Consider the following 20,853-nt stretch of genomic DNA (forward strand, 5'->3'; position numbering starts at 1 on the left):
ATGGCATTCTTTTATGCACAGCTCATAAGCCTTTTCTTTACATGTAAGTATATAATATAGAGTTCTGTTTTTTGTTTTTTTATTATTATTATTTTAGTTCCTACATGCGCTCCATAAAAAAAAAGGTATTTGAGAATATGCAAAACCGATGACCTATCATACTGGAAACTATAAAGGTTGCCATTGCTGACGTTGTTACCTGGCTGGAAAAGTGACCCATTGCTTTAAAAGGGTAAAGGGTTGGGTTGAGGGGGCTATGTGTTAAGTAACAAATAAAGGGTTAAGTCACTGCCCAGGACAAATATACAGATAACTTCAGTTTTTTTTCTGACTTTTCGGATTTACTTGTATGTTTTGGGTCAAATAAATGCTATAACTAGTCAGTTAGCATTTTCAGGAGGTCATCAATAGAAAGTTACTATTTTTTTTATTCATGATGATTTTTTTTTTTTTACTATGTCTCCTGACATTACTTGGTAGGTGTAATATTTGTTGTTCTAATCCTGTTTTTTGGCACATGTAGCGTACATTTCTAAAATTATATTTCAGTTTGGATTTATGATATGCAATTATCCATATTAATACCACTACTTCAGTATAATTAAAGACTTAGGTTAGTGTTAGCGTAATCTAAATTTTTTTGCACATCAAGTTTATTTTGAAGGCACAGGAATATTTAAATAATATGGCGGGAAAAGGATTATGATCCCATTACAATAACCCACAAATGATACACTTTATCCTGATTTTTGGTACATGTAGCGTACATTTCTAAAATGATATTTCAGTTTGGATTTATGATATGCAATTATCCATATAAATACCACTACATCAGTATAATTAAAGACTTAGGTTAGTGTTAGCGTAATCTAAATTTTTTTGCACATCAAGTTTATTTTGAAGGCACATGAATATTTAAATAATATGGCGAGAAAAGGTTATTAACCTCCCTGGCGGTATGATTCTGTCTGAAAAAACATGCTGAAAGCGGTACAATTATTTTGCAAGGAAATTTGGCGTTTTATACTGTAGGCCTGTAATTTTTAGAAATAACTCACTTAAATCTGACCAAGCAAGAGTCTTGTAGGCATCCCGGGTATGATTTTTTTTAAAACAAAATTATAAATTATAATATAATAAATAATTATAAATAATTATAACAAATAATAATATAATTATAATAAAAATTATTCAATAATGTAATCAACTCAAAATCACTGAAATTTGCTCAGTTGCAGAATTGTCGCTGTCATTATTTTATTTTTTTTATGACGAATTTCCCCACAAATCGCTATCGCACATTTCTGCAAGTGATTATAATTTATTATCGCTGTTTTCTAGCTGATCTAAAACCATTTTTGACATAAAGGGACACTTTTGGACAATCTACAGTTTTTAGGCAGAAATGACATTTTTTATTATATAAAAGTACATGCAGGGCACTGGGCAGACCACTAGGGACAAGGGGGGTGTGTATTTTTTACATACAGTACTGTAATCTATAAGATTACAGTATACTGTATGTAAAGTGTTTGTTTACTTTTTTTATTTGGCGCCGTTCTCCGCCCCCGTGCGTCGTAACGTCGCAGGGAACGGAGATCGGCGGCACACGGGGACACTGTGAATCGAGCGAGGTCCCGCTCGCTCACACAGCGGGGTGGCATCGCTGGATCCAGGGACAAGGTAAGTAACTTGCCTGTGGATCCAGCGAAAAGGTAAGCCGCGCCGCTGCACACTCTGCACGTCCACCCCGAGCGTGACTCGGGGATACCGATCCTATAATTGAAAACCAACCCCAAGTCACGCTCGGGTTTAGCGCCAAGGGGGTTAAAATAACCCATAAATGATACACTTTATCATTTCAGCTTTCATTTGTGAAGAGCATTCAAAAAACTGACAGGTGATTGCTGAAGAGTCACTATTGGTTACTTTGTAAATATTTTTTTTCTTACTAGTTGTAAATTCTTTCTTAGTACAGTAAAACCTTGGTTTGAGAGCGTTTTGCATGACAAGTAAAATGTTTTAATACATTTTGCCTTGATATACAAGCGATGTCTTGATATAAGAGTAGCGTCATGTCTCAACTGAGTATAAAGGAGAAGAGAGGAGCCTCTAAGTCTAGCAATATGGTTACATTTAATGATGGTACAACATTTAGCAACTTATTTCTACACTTAGAGGTGCCTCTCTTCTCTTTTATACCCTGTAAAAAAATGCTTTGATATACAAGTGCTTTGGATTACAAGCATGTTTCTGGAACGAATTATGCTCGCAAACCAAGGTGTTACTGTAGCTGGATAAATCAAACAAACGTACCTGCAATAAACCAAATTCATAGAAACACCATACAGTGTGCACTGTTTTAAGATATTTAAAATTCAGATTTTTAGTTATATTTCACTAATGGTTGCAACACCATTTATATTTTTCAGATGCATATGCAGCTATCTTAATTGACCAAGCATCCATTTCACTAACTGAACCTAAAGGAAAATCTGCTATATTGACTTGCAATACTGTAGGCGTTGACCTGGAAAAAAGACCACTTCACTGGTATCGACAGAAATCCAATGAAGGATTGGAGAATATCCTTTACATATTTGAAGGAAAAGCCACTTACAGACCAGGGTTTAGCTCTAGCAAGTATAAGGCTGGTCGTATTTCAAGTTTGACAATAGTGAATATAAATGACGAGGACAGCGCTGTGTATTACTGTGCCTGCTGGGATACAAGTCACAGTAACACAACTTAGGAAATACTTCATACAAATTTTACCATACAGAAGGTAAGGCTTTACAGCATGCATCTCAAATAAAACCTTAATATGATAAAATATATAGCTTAAGTTCAAAAGAGGGAAGCTGGGAGTACTAAATATTTTCCCAGTTCAAAATAGTTTATGTCTACTAATGCCTTGTATAGGAATTTCCTTCGGGATAAATTCCGACTGATTATTCCGACAAGCTGTCTTGCATACACACTGTCACACCAAATTCCGACCGTCAATAACGCTGTGACGTACAACACTAAGTTTAATGCTTCCGGGCATGCGTTGACTTGATTCTGAGCATGCGTGTTTTTTTCTCCGTCTTAGTTCCATACAGACGTGTTCTCTTTCTAAGTCTTGATTACCCATCAGTGCCGCGTATGAGTGCCCATCAGTGCCGCCTATAAATGCCCATCAGTGCCGCATACCAGCTCTGCCTATCAGTGCCCATCAGTGCCGCCATTAAGTGCCCATCAGTGCTGCCCATCAGTGCCACCTCATCGGTGCCCATCAGTGCCACCTCATTTGTGCCCATCAGTGCCGCCATATCAGTGCCCGTAATCGAAGAAGAAAACTTACTTATTTACAAAGTCTTTTTTAGTTGTTGCGCAAAAAATTTAAGTCGCAGAGGTGATCAAATACCACCAAAAGAAAGCTCTATTTGTGGGAACAAAATTATCAAAAAATTGTTTGGGTACAGTGTAGCATGACCCCGCAATCGTCATTCAAAATGCGACCGTGCTGAAAGCTGAAAACTGGCTTGGGCAGGAAGGTGCATAAGTGCCTGGTATTGAAGTGGTTAAAGTATATCTACTGTGAGTGGGCGGCAAGCAGTTCATCACTTGTGTGTTTTTTCTTCTGTGACTTTTGGATTCTGAATGGGGGTGACTTTTCCATTGTTAATAAACTGGTGCACTCTCATGAGGAAAGCTGTACTGCCTCCATTCCTTTAGAAGTTATTAACCCTTTAGGAGCATCTCACCAAAAAATGTTGCTTAAAATCTGACTTGTATCTTAGTGCAGACTTCTGAAAAATCAGTGAGACAATCATACAAGCAAAAAATTACATTTCTGGATGAAGCGCCTCCAGGTTGCCATATTGCATTGAATTTTACAGAAAATTACAGACTGAAAAGGGAAGGTAATTGTTAATAACTTTAATATTTTAATAACATTTTTAATAACATTAAATTACAAAATGTGTTGTGTCACAAATATACAGTATATGTTTGTAGCACTACCCCCGGAGGAGCTGCTGGTTATATTTTGGGTGGCACGTTACCTTTATATTCTCGCTGTCCAGGGTGAAAGGAGAGTCTGAGGAATTCCAATGTCCACACAATGCACTTCTTTTTCTTGGATTTATTTGCAGAACTTCAGTAGAAAAGAAGGATAAGGGGTGGAAAGGTAGGTAGGTTCAGGTGCACAGTCACAAATAAGGAAACACTCCTGTTTCCATCAAACAGTTCTCGTCGCCACTCTAGCCAGTATTGCTCACCCGGGTAGGTCCCTCTCACTGGCCTAGCAGCCGGGATGGCGCACAAAGTAAAGTACAGTCTCTGCCACAGACCTTCCTTTATTGAGGAGACACTTTGGTCCGGAATCCTCTGCCACAGGATTCAGCACCCAGATCTCTTTATCTTGGCTTCTGTAGAACTTTTAGATCCGACAGGCGACACTGTCAAGCCTTTCGGTGTACAGTGCATCCTTCGATTAAGTTTCCAGGCCTTCTCCCAAGGTACCAGCCTCTTGCATGGCCTCTCCAGGATAGGTCCTCCCCTGGCTTCCTTCATCAATTGGCAGGGGCAAGGCAGGCCCCAGCCAGACTACTGGGCCCACAAACGAAGCCACACCCCCGGGCCAACGTGGTCCCGGAACTAGGATTCAGGACACACACCTCAGGCCAGGCGGGCCACGAGGCGCGGACGGACGGACGACCCCGCACCAATGGCGTCTGCCCCTTAAGTACCCCTCCCAGCATGCACAGCGGGCAACCACTCCCACTGATTCGCTGCTGAAGGGGATACCCAATACACTGTGACCTTGCTGCTGCCACCCTTGGCCTGGGGTGGTAATGACACCCCCAGGCGAGCAATGGTGGATACTCCCAGCACAGCCATGGCTGGAACAGAGGCTAAATTGCCCTTAATCACTTGGGTCTGAGCCAAATAACAGCTCAGACCCCCACTAAATTTCAAGCAGCGCCTGTTCAACAGGAGCAGGGCGCTACATGTTATATTAATATTTTTATTATTTTATTTTATTTTTGCTATTTCTATTAATATACTGTATATAACCATTCTCTGCACTTCAGATAGTGACTACAATTTTAAGTAAAATAAAATGTGAAAAATCTCCTAAAACAAATCATTGCTGCTACTTTAACCTCTCTTTAAACAAATATCATAAAGCAGGGGTGTCCAACCTTTTGACCTTCCTGGTCTACATTGGAAGAAGAAACATTTGTCTTGGGCTACACATAAAGTGCCCTAATAATAAGGATAGTTGATGAGCAGAAAAAGTCAGGCAAATCACAAGTTAACCACCTAAGCCCCGGACCATATTGCTGGTCAAAGACCAGGCCACTTTTTGCGATTCGGCACTGCGTCGCTTTAACTGACAATTGCGCGGTCGTGCGACGTGGCTCCCAAACAAAATTGGCGTTTTTTTTTTGCCACAAATAGTGCTTTCTTTTGGTGGTATTTGATCACCTCTGCGGCTTTTAGTTTTTGCGCTATAAACAAAAATAGAGCGACAATTTTGAAAAAAATGAATATTTTTTACTTTTTGCTATAATAAATATCCCCCAAAAATATATAAAAAAAACTTTTTTTTCCTCAGTTTAGGCCGATACGTATTCTTCTACATATTTTTCGTAAAAAAAAAAACGCAATAAGCGTTTATTGATTGGTTTGCGCAAAAGTTATAGTGTGTACAAAATAGGGGATAGTTTTATGGCATTTTTATTAATATTTTTTTTTTTACTAGTAATGGCGGCGATCAGTGATTTTTATCAGTACTGCGACATTATGGTGGAAACTTCGGACACTTTTGACACATTTTTCGGACCTGACTTGGGGAAATGACTGATTGCTGTTCATACATTGTATAAACATGCGATCGGTCATTTCTCCCCCTGACAGGACCGGGAGCGATCGCGGGTGCCCGGCAGTGACGCGCGTCAGCATCAGGGGGCGCGCGCCCCTATTGGCTGCTCGGCGAGATGACGTATAGCTACGTGATCTCGCCCAGCAGAGCCAACCTGCCACCGTATAACTGTGGTGGCTGGTCGGCAAGCAGGGTCATGATCAATTATATAGATGTAGCACACCCCCTAGGGAGCCGCAGATGAAATTGGATCCTCCACCCTGCAAAGTCAGGCACACCCTGAATTTCACAGTCTCCCAGGGTCAGAAAACAGTCCAATATTTTGTTTTGTTATTTTACTGAGGGATTTAAATTTGGATGGGGAGTATGTGTATTATGGGATGCCTGCTTGACTTTAACAACTTCAGGGATAACTTCTCCTATATACAGTCTATATACACTCCTAACTTCCTCCTGCACATTTGCTTGCAGAACTCAAACTGGCACACTGTTTATAAATCTGAAAAAGCACTCACTCAGATTTTAGAACCACCAGTTGTAGGCAGGAACCCAAGGCCTCTTTAAAAATATATCAAAGAAGAAGTCAGTGTCCAGCTTTCATCCCTGTGGCTGCTGATACCAGAACCACCTCTTCAGGTGCTGCCAGCCCTCCTGGCTACTTCTTGACAGTCCTTCTCAGACTGACACTCTCTCTCTCCACAGCCCTCCCAGACTGCTCACTCACCAGCCCACCTGGCTAACTTCTCTGTGGAACATGCTGACCTGCTCCTGCTGTCCTCTCCTTGCTCCTGTGCCTCCAAGAAGGATTCCCCTATGTGTTGTAGAGGGTCCCTCTAGTACCCAAGTCCCAGGCCCGAGGTCACCCAGCCAGACTAGGGGGTGCCCTTAAGGGCCACTGACAGCCTTCTCAGCACTCCTTTTCCATCTTCCACCCAACTGCCCCCTTCTGGTCTGACTCATGAGTATTTATAAGGTGGTCTGTTCCCCGCCAGCTGATTTTGCTGGGGATTGGCTGGCAGCTCCTCCTATACTCCACCCTCTACTTCTGGAAGCTTTTCCATGGTTTTCAGAAATCAGGGGTAGTCACTATAGATGTTGCTTGCTCAGTCATCCAGCCTCCCTGAGTCATTCAGCCCTGACCCAGATTCAACCCAGGCCTGGTTCTCAGCCAGGCCAAATTTTCCTACACTACAAACGATGTACCGTACATCTAATCTAGCACACTAGAGAGTGATACATAAATAATGTACCTATGAGAATAATAAAAAGTTTTTTTTATATTTTTCATTATAAAAGTAAAAGAAGGCATGTGACATCACTGACCCAACATGCACCAGTCGGTGATGTCACAAGGGGGTGGTGCCACCAGGTGATGTTGTCAGGTGGCTCCGCCCCTTACCTATATAGGCCAGGCATTTGTCGGTTTGCCTTAGTTGTCTTTTTTTTATCCGGTGGTGGTGGCAGTGTCATCGTGATTGACACTGGATCTACATCGGGGGACATTTAAAAAAAAAATAAAGTAATTGTCAGAAACTCTCTCTGTGTTTTAATTACTTTATGACACTTTTTTGGTGCATACTCATTCATATGGGGGGGGGGGGAATCTGGGGGCATCCTTGTTAAAGGTGGCTTCCTGATTTCAATAAGCCCCCCACCCTCAGACCCCCACAACCGCCACCCAGGGTTGTTGGGAAGAGGCCCTTGTCCCCATCAACATGCTTTAGGGTGGGGGGGCAGAGCACCCCCCATGTTGAGGGAATGTGACCTGGTATGGTTCAGGAGGGGTGGTGCTCGCTTGCCCCCCCCTTTCCTGGCCTGCGGGGCTGCATGCATGGATAAGGGTCAGGTATGAATTTTAGGGGGGACCCCCACAACGTTTTTTTTTTTATTTTGGTGTGGGGGAGATGCTCCATGGCGTTTTTTTATTTTTTTCACTTTTTTATTGCCAGCAATTTTTTTTAAATTAAGCTGTCAGCAGGGAAGCCCATTGACAGCTGATGACTCATCGGTTGTTAGAGACACCGTGGCCAGCCTCCCGGCCCCCCTCCTTGACAACAAGCTATTCACTGCGCCCTGATTGGGCTTAGAATGCACTGTGCAGCATGCAGGGCATTCAGCGGGGCAAACACCCGCCCTGCAAATTTTGGTGTTTTCTGGACAGGCAAACAGGCGCTGTTCGGGCCCAACTTTTGCTCGGCCCAAATTGTTCGCCCAATTCTACATATAACAAATAAAGCTATCTGGGGCCACATGAGCACTTGGACACTCAAATCCCTAGTATTGCTGTGAAAAGCATATAAACAAATAAACAAATGATATATGTGAAAAATATATATAAAATAAAGTCCACTGTGCTCAAGTGAAATTTTTGTTTAAACAAAGCATAAGTCCCAAGTCCAGAGAATTCAGTCCCAAGAAATGTTGAAGTAATTTGACAAACACAAAGTTCCCTCCTGTGTCTTCTTTCCACTTTAAACATATATCACCAATGGTGCTTTCAGTGACTACCACCAATCACCAAAAATCCAGTGTAACTCACCAGATCATATTGCCGTTCATATTTCATATAGACAGAAGTGCTTTAGAACAGCATCTGGACCAGTTTTGTTTCTCCTCAACAAACACTTCTCCTTCTGAACTCTGAGCTTTCAGTGTTATTATAGGCTCATGACATGTAAGGAAAAAAACATGTTCAATAGTGTAATAAAATGTAATACTCTATTATTTATTCCATATACAGTACTGTAAAATGAGGCTCACCAGACTAATTCTTGAAACTTAGCAAGTCACATATAACATAATTCACATGATCGCTGTATATACAGTAAATCAGTAAACTCAGAAAGCCACCAGGCTCTCACCACCATATTCAGTCACTAGTCTGACATCACTACTGGTCACATCACTTTTGCTACGTCACTTCCTGTTCTTTGGTGGTATTTGATCACCTCTGCGGTTTTTATTTCTTGCGCTATAAACAAATTTAGAGCGACAATTTTGAAAAAAATTCAATATTTTTTACTTTTTGCTATAATAAATATCCCCCAAAAATATATAAAAAAAATGTTTTCCTCATTTTGGGCCGATACATATTCTTCTACCTATTTTTGGTTAAAAAAAATCGCAATAAGCGTTTATCAATTGGTTTGCTCAAAATGTATAGTGTTTACAAAATAGGGGATAGTTTTATTGCATTTTTATTAATTCTTTTTTTTTTACTACTAATGGCGGCGTTCAGCAATTTTTTTCGTGACTGTGACATTATGGCGGACACGTCAGACAATTTCGACAAATTTTTGGGACCATTGTAATTTTCACAGCAAAACAAGCATTAAAAATGCATTGTTTACTGTGAAAATGACAATTGCAGTTTGGGAGTCAACCATTAGGGGGCGCTGAATGGGTTAAGTGTGACCTCATCTGTGTTTCTAACTGTAGGGGGCGGGGCTGGACGTGTGACGTCATTGATCGTGTTTCCCTATATTAGGAAACACACGATCGATGACAGCGCCACAGTGAAGAACGGGGAATCTGTGTTTACACACAGCTCTCCCCGTTCTTCAGCTCCGGGGACCGATCGCGGGACTCCAGTGGTGATCGGGTCCACGGGTCCCGCGGACACGGAACTTCGGATCCACGGCTGGGCACTTAAGAGAACGTACAGGTATGTGCTTGTGCCCAAAAAAAAAAAAGACAAATTCCTTTAAATATTGTACCTGCTGGGTGTCTATAGTATGCCTGTGAAAACGTCTTTGAGAACCTGGGTCTTGCCCCAGGGAACATGTATCAATGGAAAAAAAGTTTTAAAAACGGTCGTTTTTTTCTGGAGCAGTGATTTTAATGATGCTCAAAAAAAATGAAAAATTCCTTTAAATATTGAACCTGCTGGGTGTCTATAGTATGCCTGTGAAGTGGCACGTGTTTAGAACTGTTTAGATTACTAAAAAAAAAAGTAATTTAAAACTGCTTGCGGCTTTAATGTAATGTCTGGTCCCTGCAATATTGATGAAAATCATTGAGAAAAATAGCACAGACACAGACAGTACACACACCAGGTAGCTTTAGGTGCACACTGCAGAGGACACAGGCAATACACCACGTGAGAATACTGCAGCTAGCACAATAACCTGCCTGCCAGTAAATTAGGAAGAGTTGATCTAGCTAAACTATTCAGAGTATAAATATATATATATACAACACCTGGGATGCATATATATCCTCTACACACTGTAACTTTAACTGACTAGCCTGCCTGCCTGCTCTATCTACCTGCAAAAAATGACACTCTCTCTGTCTCTCTCTGTTCTCTCTTAACCACTGCAACACACTACACAAGGCCGACCTGCAGGCGGCCTTTTATAGTGTGGGGCGTGTACTAAACCCCCTGAGCCATAATTGGCCAAAGCCACCCTGGCTTTGGCCAATTATGGCTCTCCGTTTTTTGCAAGCTGTGATTGGCCAAGCATGCGGGTCATTAATCAGCCGGCAATGCACTGCGACGCCGCAGTGAATTATGGGTTGTGAAACGTAACTCGAAAATTGGCGCGAATGGCCCAAAACGTTTGTAATTCGACGAACGATCGAACATACAATGTTTGCGTCGAACATGAGTTTGACTCGAATACGAAGCTCATCCCTACTGGACAGTACAGGTTGTTAACTTGACCGTTCTAAGCTGCTTTTAAGGTGTGTATCTTGGTTACCTTCCTGTAGGAAGAGTCAGTGAAAGAAAAACCAATAACCTTGTAATGAATCATCCATGTGCTCACACTGCTGTATTTTCTTCTACTGTCAGGCCCCGTACACACGTCCGAGAAACTCGACGAGCAAAACACATCGTTTTGCTTTTCAAGTTCCTTGTGAAGCCGCCGAGGATCTCGGTGAGCCAAGTTTCCTCATTGACTAACGAGGAAATAGAGAACATGTTCTCTATTTGGCTCGACGAGTTCCTCGTCGGTTTCCTCGGCCAAAAGTGTACACACGACCGGGTTTCTCGGCAGAATACGGCTCCGATCAAGTTTCTGGAAACTCGGTCGTGTGTACGGGGCCTCACAATGTAGCTTTCCAGGTTATGTCCAGTGGAACACATTGCTTGAGAATGAATGTGCTTGTTCATTGTTGTAGAATGACACAATGCTTTGTATTGTAAAGGATTGTAGAAAATGACTCACAAGGTAAACTATAATAGGAAACTTGTGTAAAAAGTAAAGGTGTGCTTATTTCTTACATATAGTACCAACATCCCATATTTTATGAAACTAAAATGGAAGTCATTTTTGTATATTGCATCCAAAACTGTTGGACCCTCTGTTGTGTGGATATTGTACCCTTGTTGTCTTCATGCAGTTTGGAAAAGATATTGTACCCCTCTGAATTTTTCCTCCTGTTTAATTCTTGTGGCCTCCTGCAAGACATTTGGTCCAATTGTGGATGACATGCTAGTCTTGTGAAGTTGTGAAGGCATGCATGCTTATGTGCAATTTACAATAGTCCATTGTTGACCTTTCTTTCTTAAGGACTACTGTATAATTAGTTTTAAAAACAATTATTCAATTAGTACTTATTTAATAGTTATAATACTAATATAATAATAATGTTTAGCTTCTATTTCACCAGGTTGTTTGTGTTTTTGTGTTAATTTTTACACTTAGCTTAGGGAATGAGGTAAAGCTTTTTTCACTTTAGTCATTCAATCAAGTACAAGAAAAATCCTGTCCTCTTTTTCAATGAAAAAGTGGGCATGAATTAAATGCCCACAGCATGGGATTGTGGCTGTCACGAAAAAAAAAAAAAAAAATGTGTGTGAAATTATGTGATTTTAAATTGGTTACTGTTTCTTTAAGAATGAAGTTTAGCAGTCAGGTGTATCTAGAGCGGATAAAACATGATGCTTGGGCGCAAAAAACATGTGTATCCAAGGGCAATACATGTGCCTTAGGGGCTATATAAGATCCCTGCATCATAGCTCCTGTAACAATCTTTTTTGCAGCATTAGACAAGCTCTGTAAGGGACGGCGCATTAGAGCTCGCCTCAGCATCTGCGGACATGGAGTCGCTTGTCAGAAGGGTCCTAGAGACAGCAGCGTCAGAGGGAGGAGAAGAGTGGCTACGAAGATGCCTTTCGGAAACCCAATCCTTTTCCACCCCCGAGTCCGGAATCACTCATCATCCTACCCGCTTGGAAGCTCCCAGCGGGAGTGCCGAGCTGGTTATTCCACCGACAGCACCTGACTCACCTGCTCTTGGCGCTCCATCTCGCAGGCTTCAGCGCAGCCGCCCGCCTGAATGGTCTGGGTACCCAGCAGCATCTCGCGAGGAGACGGGAGCGAGTTCACATGACACGGAGGCCGATGACGTCACGCAAAATCTTCGTAGCAGCAGCCGGTGTATTGTCACATTCTGCTGCCTATCGTAGAATGCTGCGGAAGACACGTGGCGGCCAACTGCGCATGCACGATGCGTTCCAAACGCAAATGCGATGCGTTCCAATGGATTCACGACAGTACACACCAGTGAAACCTCGGTCGGCATCCAGGCTCTTTCCTTAACATCCCCGTGGATTGGAGGATGTTAAAAAAAGAGCCAGGAGGCCGAGCGAACGTGAGGCCGACTGGCCACTTTCCTCTAAATCCACGTCGCCCTGAATGCCGGGTTCGCTGGTGTGTACTGTCGTAAATCTATTGGAACGCATCACACTTGCGTTTGGAATGCATAGCGCATGCGCAGTTGGCCGCCACGTGACTTCCGCAGCATTCTACGATAGGCAGCAGACTGTGACACTACACCGCATCCAGAAGCGTGTGAGATCTGTCTCACCAGCACCAGTTCGAGGCAGTGGTGGGCTAGGTAGGGCTCGGCAGTCCCCGCCCTCCGGCCGCAATTCTTTTTTATCATTTCAGGTACCTTTTTTCCGGTGACAACAGCGTCATTCGTGCCCAGGCTCCCTCAGCTGGACACCATGATGGCTCCTAGGTCAGAAGCGCCTGCAGGACCAGTGAAAGCTAGAAAAGATCAGCAAAGCAACACCCCTCAGGATCCCAGGTCCTCTCAGGCTGGTGAGTCAGCTCAGCAGAAATTATTGACACAATTGTTTGATACTTTTTCTAGGTTTACTGATTCATTGACTAACCAGCCGTCAGTGCCAGTTGCACCTCCTGTGAATGTATGGTCCAATGACAATATGCATTTTCCTTCACATTCTAATTCTAATCTTAATATGCCAAGCTCTCAAGAATGTCCTCATGTTTTGTCATGTGTGCCTGAAACTTGCTATAAGGATGTATTACCATGTGATATATCTCCTTAGGGTTACATTTAGCCATTTCTACAAAGGAAAGGATTTGGAAAGGGGAATTTCTTGATCTTTTGACTTTGCTTCCAAATTCAAAGAATCTTACGTTTAAAAGTGACAATAGAGCTGAGGATATGGAGGATAGGCGTCGCAATGGCTCCTAAATCATTTCACAATTGGCTTCATGCTTTTTGCATTTTTTCAGCGGTTATGGGTGAAAAATTCCCTGAAAAATGCAGCGGTCTTTTTCAACATCTTGAGCACATTTTAGAAGCCTATAAAAATGTTGGCGGTTTTGGTTGGTACAATTATGATGAATCATTCCACTCCATCATCTCCACTCCATTATCAAATAAATGCCATCAATCTGCTCCCATAATAAAAGTATTTATATGGTCTCATTTTGAATGCGAAATACAATTTTAGTCCCTCTTTATCAAATATTTGCCATAGAATGGAAACATTTTTGAGAAGGGCAATTAACCAATTCTGGACAAAGTAAGTGCCAGACTGGGCTTCGGCTAAGTGTACAGATCATATTGAGTCCATCCTACTATGGTCTTCTGCACATTCTTATGCTCCATCAGTACCCGCTACCAATTATGAGCTGCCTGGTATGTGTACAAAAATAGCTGTCGCTTCAGTGATCATAGCAGTAGCCTGCAAAGTTCTCATAGATTGAAACATATGAATTAGTTGCATTATTTGTATTATAATTCAGGAGAACAGAAAAAAATTACAACCAGCAGTTCTGAATCCCAGTAAGTTTCACACTGTGTGTAAGAAGAGGACCTATCTATCTATCTATCTATCTATCTATCTATCTATCTATCTATCTATCTATCTATCTATCTATCCACACACACACACAAAGCTGACACTATAAGTACACAGAAACAAAAACACATTACAATTAGAAACAACTCCCTAAAATGTTTAACTATTTATTTATTGTACTAAATTTTGAGAGTTCCACAGACGTGCAAATTCTGTATAATGTTCTCCTGGAAAGTTTAGGTTGTTTATGGTTGCTGGTCTTGGTTTTCTTGAAAAAGAATTTTAATGAAGACTATCCATACAAATGCAGGTGTCTTGCACTCTTTAGACTAAGAAACACTAAACTAAAATTAGGGCAAAGGATAGATGCAATAATCCTACTGTTTTTTTTTTTAAATTACGGTAAGCACAGAACTGCCTCATATAGTTGTGCCATTTATAGATATTGGTCAAATCTCATGAGCTGGACTAGTACGCATCCAAAACTTATGTATGCTAGATCTTCTATTTATAGCTAGCAATTAAGTACTAATGAATCACCAGACCTTTTTGTGTAAGCCACGAAGCATGGTGTACATGGAAGGTTTTTGGTTCAGGTACAAGACTTTTTGTAACAGGTAAGGACCGATATTTTATTTTATGTTTTATATTTTAGTCTTTATTTAGTTAATGCACATATTTCTATATGTTACCACTGTGTATTATTTATTTTTTGTATAAATTATGTTTTTGCTGTAAATTGTAAAACAATGAAACAAATGAACAAACGTATACATACAGGGGGGGGGGGGACACCATATACCTTCCTAAATAACAGTTTAGAGTAGCATACAATATCCGTTCCCCCATTATTTGCAAGACTATGTTGAAAACTAATATTCAGTGAAACTACTAAGAATTTTCTAAACTTACTAACCCACAAAAATATCAAATTCTAAAAATGAATTAGCCTAAAAAACTTTTAAGTAGTGGAGTATTGGTAAACCTTAAACAGAAATCACATATACCGTACTCCAGATTCCAAAATGTGCCAGTTTGAAGTTAAAACATTTGAATTAGTCAAATCTAAAGATAAATATAATTTATTTTATGAAAGGTTTTGTTTATCTGCTAACACCTTATCAGATGAGAATTTATCTAATAAGCTGTTTATCTAAGGATTTGTTGCTCTGGGCATTGGATCATATAGAGATACAATGAAAAATGTGCCGGTTTTGTTACTATTCTTCTTTCAGTCAGAATAAGAATAATTTGAACTCCGTAAATATTGGACAGGGTTATCAAATAATTCTGAACATAATGCTGAACATGTAAGTGGAAAAATATTGCAAAAGGATTATGATAACACTCTTTGTAATTTTAAATTCATGTTATCTTTAGAGCTAATAACAAAGATTTTAATAACCTAAATAAAAAATAAAAAATATTTGAAAGGACATTTAGTAACAAATATTTGATAATTTTCAATACATTTCTAATTTACATAAAGGTCCTTATTAAATTGGTATATGTACGAAATGTAGAATAAATGCATTGGCTTTAAAATGCCAGCAATTTTAGGCACTGCAGGTAAATAAGCAAGTGGACATTTTAATTCTAAAATCTACATTTACAATGCAATGATCTCCAGTAAACATGTGTGGTAAGATTATGGGAGTGAGCTACAGTGAACATGGCAGGTACTTCATAGGAATAAGTAGAAGACCTGCCAGTGATTTCTTGATTTTCCAACTACATTATAATGAATTGTGCTGAGTAACCTGACTGAAAATCTACATTCACCACTTTAGAATTATTGCTTAGTCGTATTGTATTGGAATTAGCTACATGGAAGCAACTTTTTCTAAAGGACCACTAAGATTGGGTTCACACTTATGCAAATTAGATGCAGGTTTCCTTGCATTTCAATTCATATGACAGGAGACTGTGACTGTCTCAATGGAGCTGGTACACACACCTCCAGGGTGGCCACGGTCCGCACTGGAACAGGGTCCTGTGCATCTTTGGCTCTGTTTCAGTTCCAAATTCTGACATGATTCACCCCTAAACAGGGAACAGAAACGCACCGACCCCCCTGCTGCGAGATGTGGCCACAGCTAGTGTGAACCCAGCCTTAATGTTGTTTTCTAATATCTATACAGTATATAGTTAATACATATATTAACACTATTAAGCATATACATTTTTACTTATCTCTCATGCCTCTATATTTTTCTATTGGAGTAACAATTATAGAAGATCAGTACTAAAGAGCCTCATGAATACTATTTTGTTTTGTTTTTTTCAGAACTTTTTAATCTAGTAGCTATGAATTTCAGATTTTTACACTATTCTATAATATCACAAATCAGCTGTGTAAAAAAAAAAGGAAAACTAACAATGAATCAAGTAGTCTGTAGGAAAACTGAGGACGCTTGAGTTCAACCGATTCTAATACCGTAAATCTGCCCCATGACCAGAAATGCTTACAATAGTCACTTTTAATTTGCGTGGTTAAAAGTCTTCAGCAAATAGTATTGTTTCTGTTTCCAGTTTAAGCTCTAGCATTCTTAGAATAGATAGGGGTTGATTTAATAAAGGCAAATAGACAGTGCACTTTGCAAGTGCAGTTGATCCAGAGCTTAGTAAATGAGGTAAAGTTTCATATTGCAAAATATACCCAATCACATGCAAGAAAAAAAAAAGAAGAAGTAAAATCATGAAAGTTAACAGAATTTCCCCTCACTTACTAAGATTTGGATCAACTGAACTTGCAAAGTGCACAGTCTAATTACCTTTAGTAGATCAACCCTATCGTTTGTCTCATTCCCCACCAATGTATATTTAGCTTAGTCTACATTTAAATGTATGGCTGCAGTAGTGATCCTTTATTATAAAAATTGTTTGGTTTAGATTCATACATGAACACATAGTACATAATGCTTTTGTACTGTTTGGGCACATCTGAGAAAGATAAAATGAGAGGGTATAGGTCCACTTTAAGGGGCAGATCCACAATAGGGTTATCAGTAGATACGCCGGCGTAATTTTAAATTTCCCGTGTCGTATCTTTGTTTGTATCCACAAAACAAGATACGACGGCATCTGGGATCGATCCGACAGGCGTACGTCTTAGTACACCGTCGGATCTAAGCTGCAATTTTTCGGCGGCCGCTCAGTGGCGTTCCCGTCGAAATACGCGTTGAGTATGCAAATTAGCTAGTTACGGCGATCCACGAACATACGTCGGCCCGGCGCATTTTTTTACGTCATTTGCGTTCAGCTTTTTCCGGCGTATAGTTAAAGCTGCTGTTCTGAGGCGTACTCAATGTTAAGTATGGCCGTCGTTCCCACGTACAATTTTGAATTTTTTACGTCATTTGCGTAAGTCGTTCGTGAATAGGGATTTGCGTAGAATGACGTCACCGTCGTAAGCATTGGCTTGTTCCGGGTTAATTTCGAGCATGCGCACTGGGATACCCCCACGGACGGCGCATGCGCAGTTAAAAAAGAACATTGTTTACGTCGGGTCACAACGTATTTACATAAAACACGCCCCCATCACTTCCATTTGAATTCCGCGCCCTTACGCCGCAATAGATACACTACGCCGCCGTAACTTACGGCGCAAATTCGTTGAGGATTCAAACAAAAAAAAGTAAGTTACAGCGGCATAGTGTATCTTAGATACGCTACACCCGGCGCATTAATGCACCGATGCACGTGGATCCGCCCCTCTGTGTTTGCTTATCACAACTTTCACTAAAGATTCACACATTTTCACATAATATTAAGTTAGAAAGCTGTTTGACTCTAGAGTAAAAGTTGTATGAATCTTCAGTAAAAGCACTTGTAAATAGACTCCTACGTATTCTAAAAATTGTACAACTATTCATATTTGATACCAATTCAAGCTGTGGGCAAGAGAGACTCCTACTGGATTGAATAGACTGCTTGCAGTTGTTTATTTGGGAGGCTGGCAAATCCCTTTTTAAGACCCATTAAGAAAGCTATTCAAGTGTGTGAAAATACCTAAAGTTTGCTTATAACCTTTCTGTTTTTTTAATATATTTAAATATATATTACACAGTTAGAATGTCATCATTTAAAAATGTTAACCAATCTAAAAGCATACTAGTTTCAACTAATACACCTTAATTACATGTTTACATTCATTGTTTCTATCCAACCCACTGATACGGAGTTTTACCCTGCAACAAATGGTTTTTGCTAAGAAAGTCAGCACTGTGCAAGGATAGCAGCATAAAAAAATTTGGAATAGGCACAAAACTTTTGGTTACTGGTAAGCATAGAGCTTGTTGGGAAGAAAAATAATGTATATTGTCGTATGAGATGTGAGTGATATTATCAAGGTAATTATGGTAACCATCACATGCAAGTTACAGCTATTTTTAATTTCTTCTAATCAGTATCAAATATACCGCTTAGATATTTACATATTGAATTTTTTAACATTTATGCTTTTGTAAAAAAGAAAATCATGATCAAATATTTTTTTTACTTAATGGAAAATAAGGTGATTTTTTATATCATCTAGACCCAATGTTGATTAACCTCTAAAATGAATTTACGCTTTTGTGACCTAATGCACAACCTCAGTGTCATAACTGTTATAGTGGGTCATGATGATAAAACTGCAGGCATGTAGCATGTTGTTCAACCAGTAATTAACTTGCACGCTTCTCTGTTAGCATATCAGCAGGTCATATTTGTCAAATTTTGAAGGACTACTATTCCGAAAAATATTGTGTTATTATGAATGTATGCAGTTAACAAATGTGATAATAGTATTCTGTAAAATAATATCTTTTTCCTAATTCACATACCTATGTTCATACTTTTTTCCACATTTACATATTAACCCCCCTGACGGTAAACCCGAGCGTGTCTCGGGGTTGGTTTTACATGTTAGGATCGGCAAACCCGAGACACGCTCGGGCTGGACGGGCTTACCTTTCGCTGGATCCACAGGCTTGGTTTACTCACCTTGTCCCTGGATCCAGCGATGCCACCCGCTGTGTGAGCGAGCGGGACCTCCTCGCTCGATTCACAGTCCCCGTGTGCCGCCGATCTCCGTTCCCTGCGACGTTACGACGCACGGGGACGGAGAACGGCGCCAAATTCAAAAAAGTAAACAAACACTTTACATACAGTATACTGTAATCTTATAGATTACAGTACTGTATGTAAAAAATACACACCCCCCTTGTCCCTAGTGGTCTGCCCAGTGTCCTACATGTACTTTTATATAATAAAAAATGTCATTTCTGCCTAAAAACTGTAGATTGTCCAAAAGTGTCCCTTTATGTCAAAAATGGTTTTAGATCAGCTAGAAAACAGCGATAATAAATTATAATCACTTGCAGAAATGTGCGATAGCGATTTGCGGGGAAATTCGTCATAAAAAAAATAAAATAATGACAGCGACAATTCTGCAACTGCAAATTTCAGTGATTTTGAGTTGATTACATTATTGAATAATTTTTATTATAATTATATTATTATTTGTTATAATTATTTATAATTATTTATTATATTATAATTTATAATTTTGTTTTAAAAAAAAAATCATACCCGGGATGCCTACAAGACTCTTGCTTGGTCAGATTTAAGTGAGTTATTTCTAAAAATTACAGGCCTACAGTATAAAACGCCAATTTCCTTGCAAAATAAATGTACCGCTTTTGGTACGTAATTCCAGACAGAATCATACCGCCAGGGAGGTTAACAAAGTTGTCCTGCAAAAGTGACAGTGGCCACTGATTGCCTATGAGTTGCACAGTATAGTGCACCGCAGCAAGTAGCACCTATTAACATAACGTGCTAGCTAATGTCGCCATTGTTTTCATAGCTTCATGTTTCTTTGGCCTGGCTACAATGAACCACAGATTTAAGGTCTCCCCAGAAAAAAACACCCAAGTGAGTAAAAAATACTTATTTGAGCTCATCTGGGTGTCCTTTTTTTTCTGAAGAGTCCTTACTGTCTATGGTTTGTTGTAGCAGGACAATAGTCCCTACAGACACATATTTGCAATTTTACATAAGCATGTGCTACTAGGTGCAGGGTTCTTCGCAGCAAGCACTGTCCACTTAGGTACTACATTCATTGCTAATGACTGAGTGAATTGTTTATATGTGTCTCTCTCATCATATTACACATAGTGAGAGAAGATTGTGATATCATATACAGTCTTTTACACAGAACACATCTTTCTGATCCACCATTGAGCTCCCCTGTGAAGTTGCTATGCAAAGTTGTTTGAGCAAATGTGACATTGACAGGTGTTCGGACAAACTGTAACACTGCCAGGGATGCTGGAGCTGTTATAGCAGTATAACAGTTTTAGTTAGGACAATTACAACCATGTCAATAAAAGATGACCACTGTAAACACACCTGTAACATTACTTAAAGGGAATGTGCCACCAAGAAAAGAGAGCTACTGATGCACTGATTATGCAAATTCCACTGGGGATTTAATAGCATGGGCAATATAAACTTGGATGGTAAAAAAAAAAAAAAAAAAAACTCCAGTGTTCCAGGCTGCTCTACAACCAGTACTCTTCCTACAACCGGTAAAGTTAATGTTAAACATTTACATCGCTAAAAATAAAAAGGTGCTTATAATGAGATTTTTTTGATTAACAGGCAATCATGGGACTAATTAAAAAAAGTGGTTCTTATGCCAGTAAAAAAACAAACAAAAAAAACCGATTTTATCAAAGGAAATAATTATGGGATGTAGCAAAAAACACTATTTCACTAAAGATTAATGCAGAATAATGTTATTAAAGATATCAAAATATATTATAGTTTGCTTCAGTCTTGATTAAATGGTAGTATATCAAGAATGCAAAATAATACACGAGACTAACCTAGACTTCAGCAATAAACTTTTATTAATTAAATG

At 39.8% G+C, this 20,853-nt stretch overlaps 2 gene segments (V, D, J or C); both read left to right on the forward strand.

Moving 5' to 3' along the window:
* Positions 1-2,752, forward strand: LOC120941124. The segment is given in 2 exon segments: positions 1-43; positions 2,433-2,752. Coding segments are annotated over 2 exon segments (363 nt in total).
* LOC120940383 overlaps positions 2,437-20,853 on the forward strand; it is a 27,522-nt gene continuing 9,105 nt past the window's right edge. Inside the window, exon 1 of the C gene segment in view lies at positions 2,437-2,785.

This window comes from Rana temporaria, chromosome 5 (genome assembly GCF_905171775.1).
Source record: "Rana temporaria chromosome 5, aRanTem1.1, whole genome shotgun sequence".
In the NCBI taxonomy this organism is placed as follows: domain Eukaryota; kingdom Metazoa; phylum Chordata; class Amphibia; order Anura; family Ranidae; genus Rana; species Rana temporaria.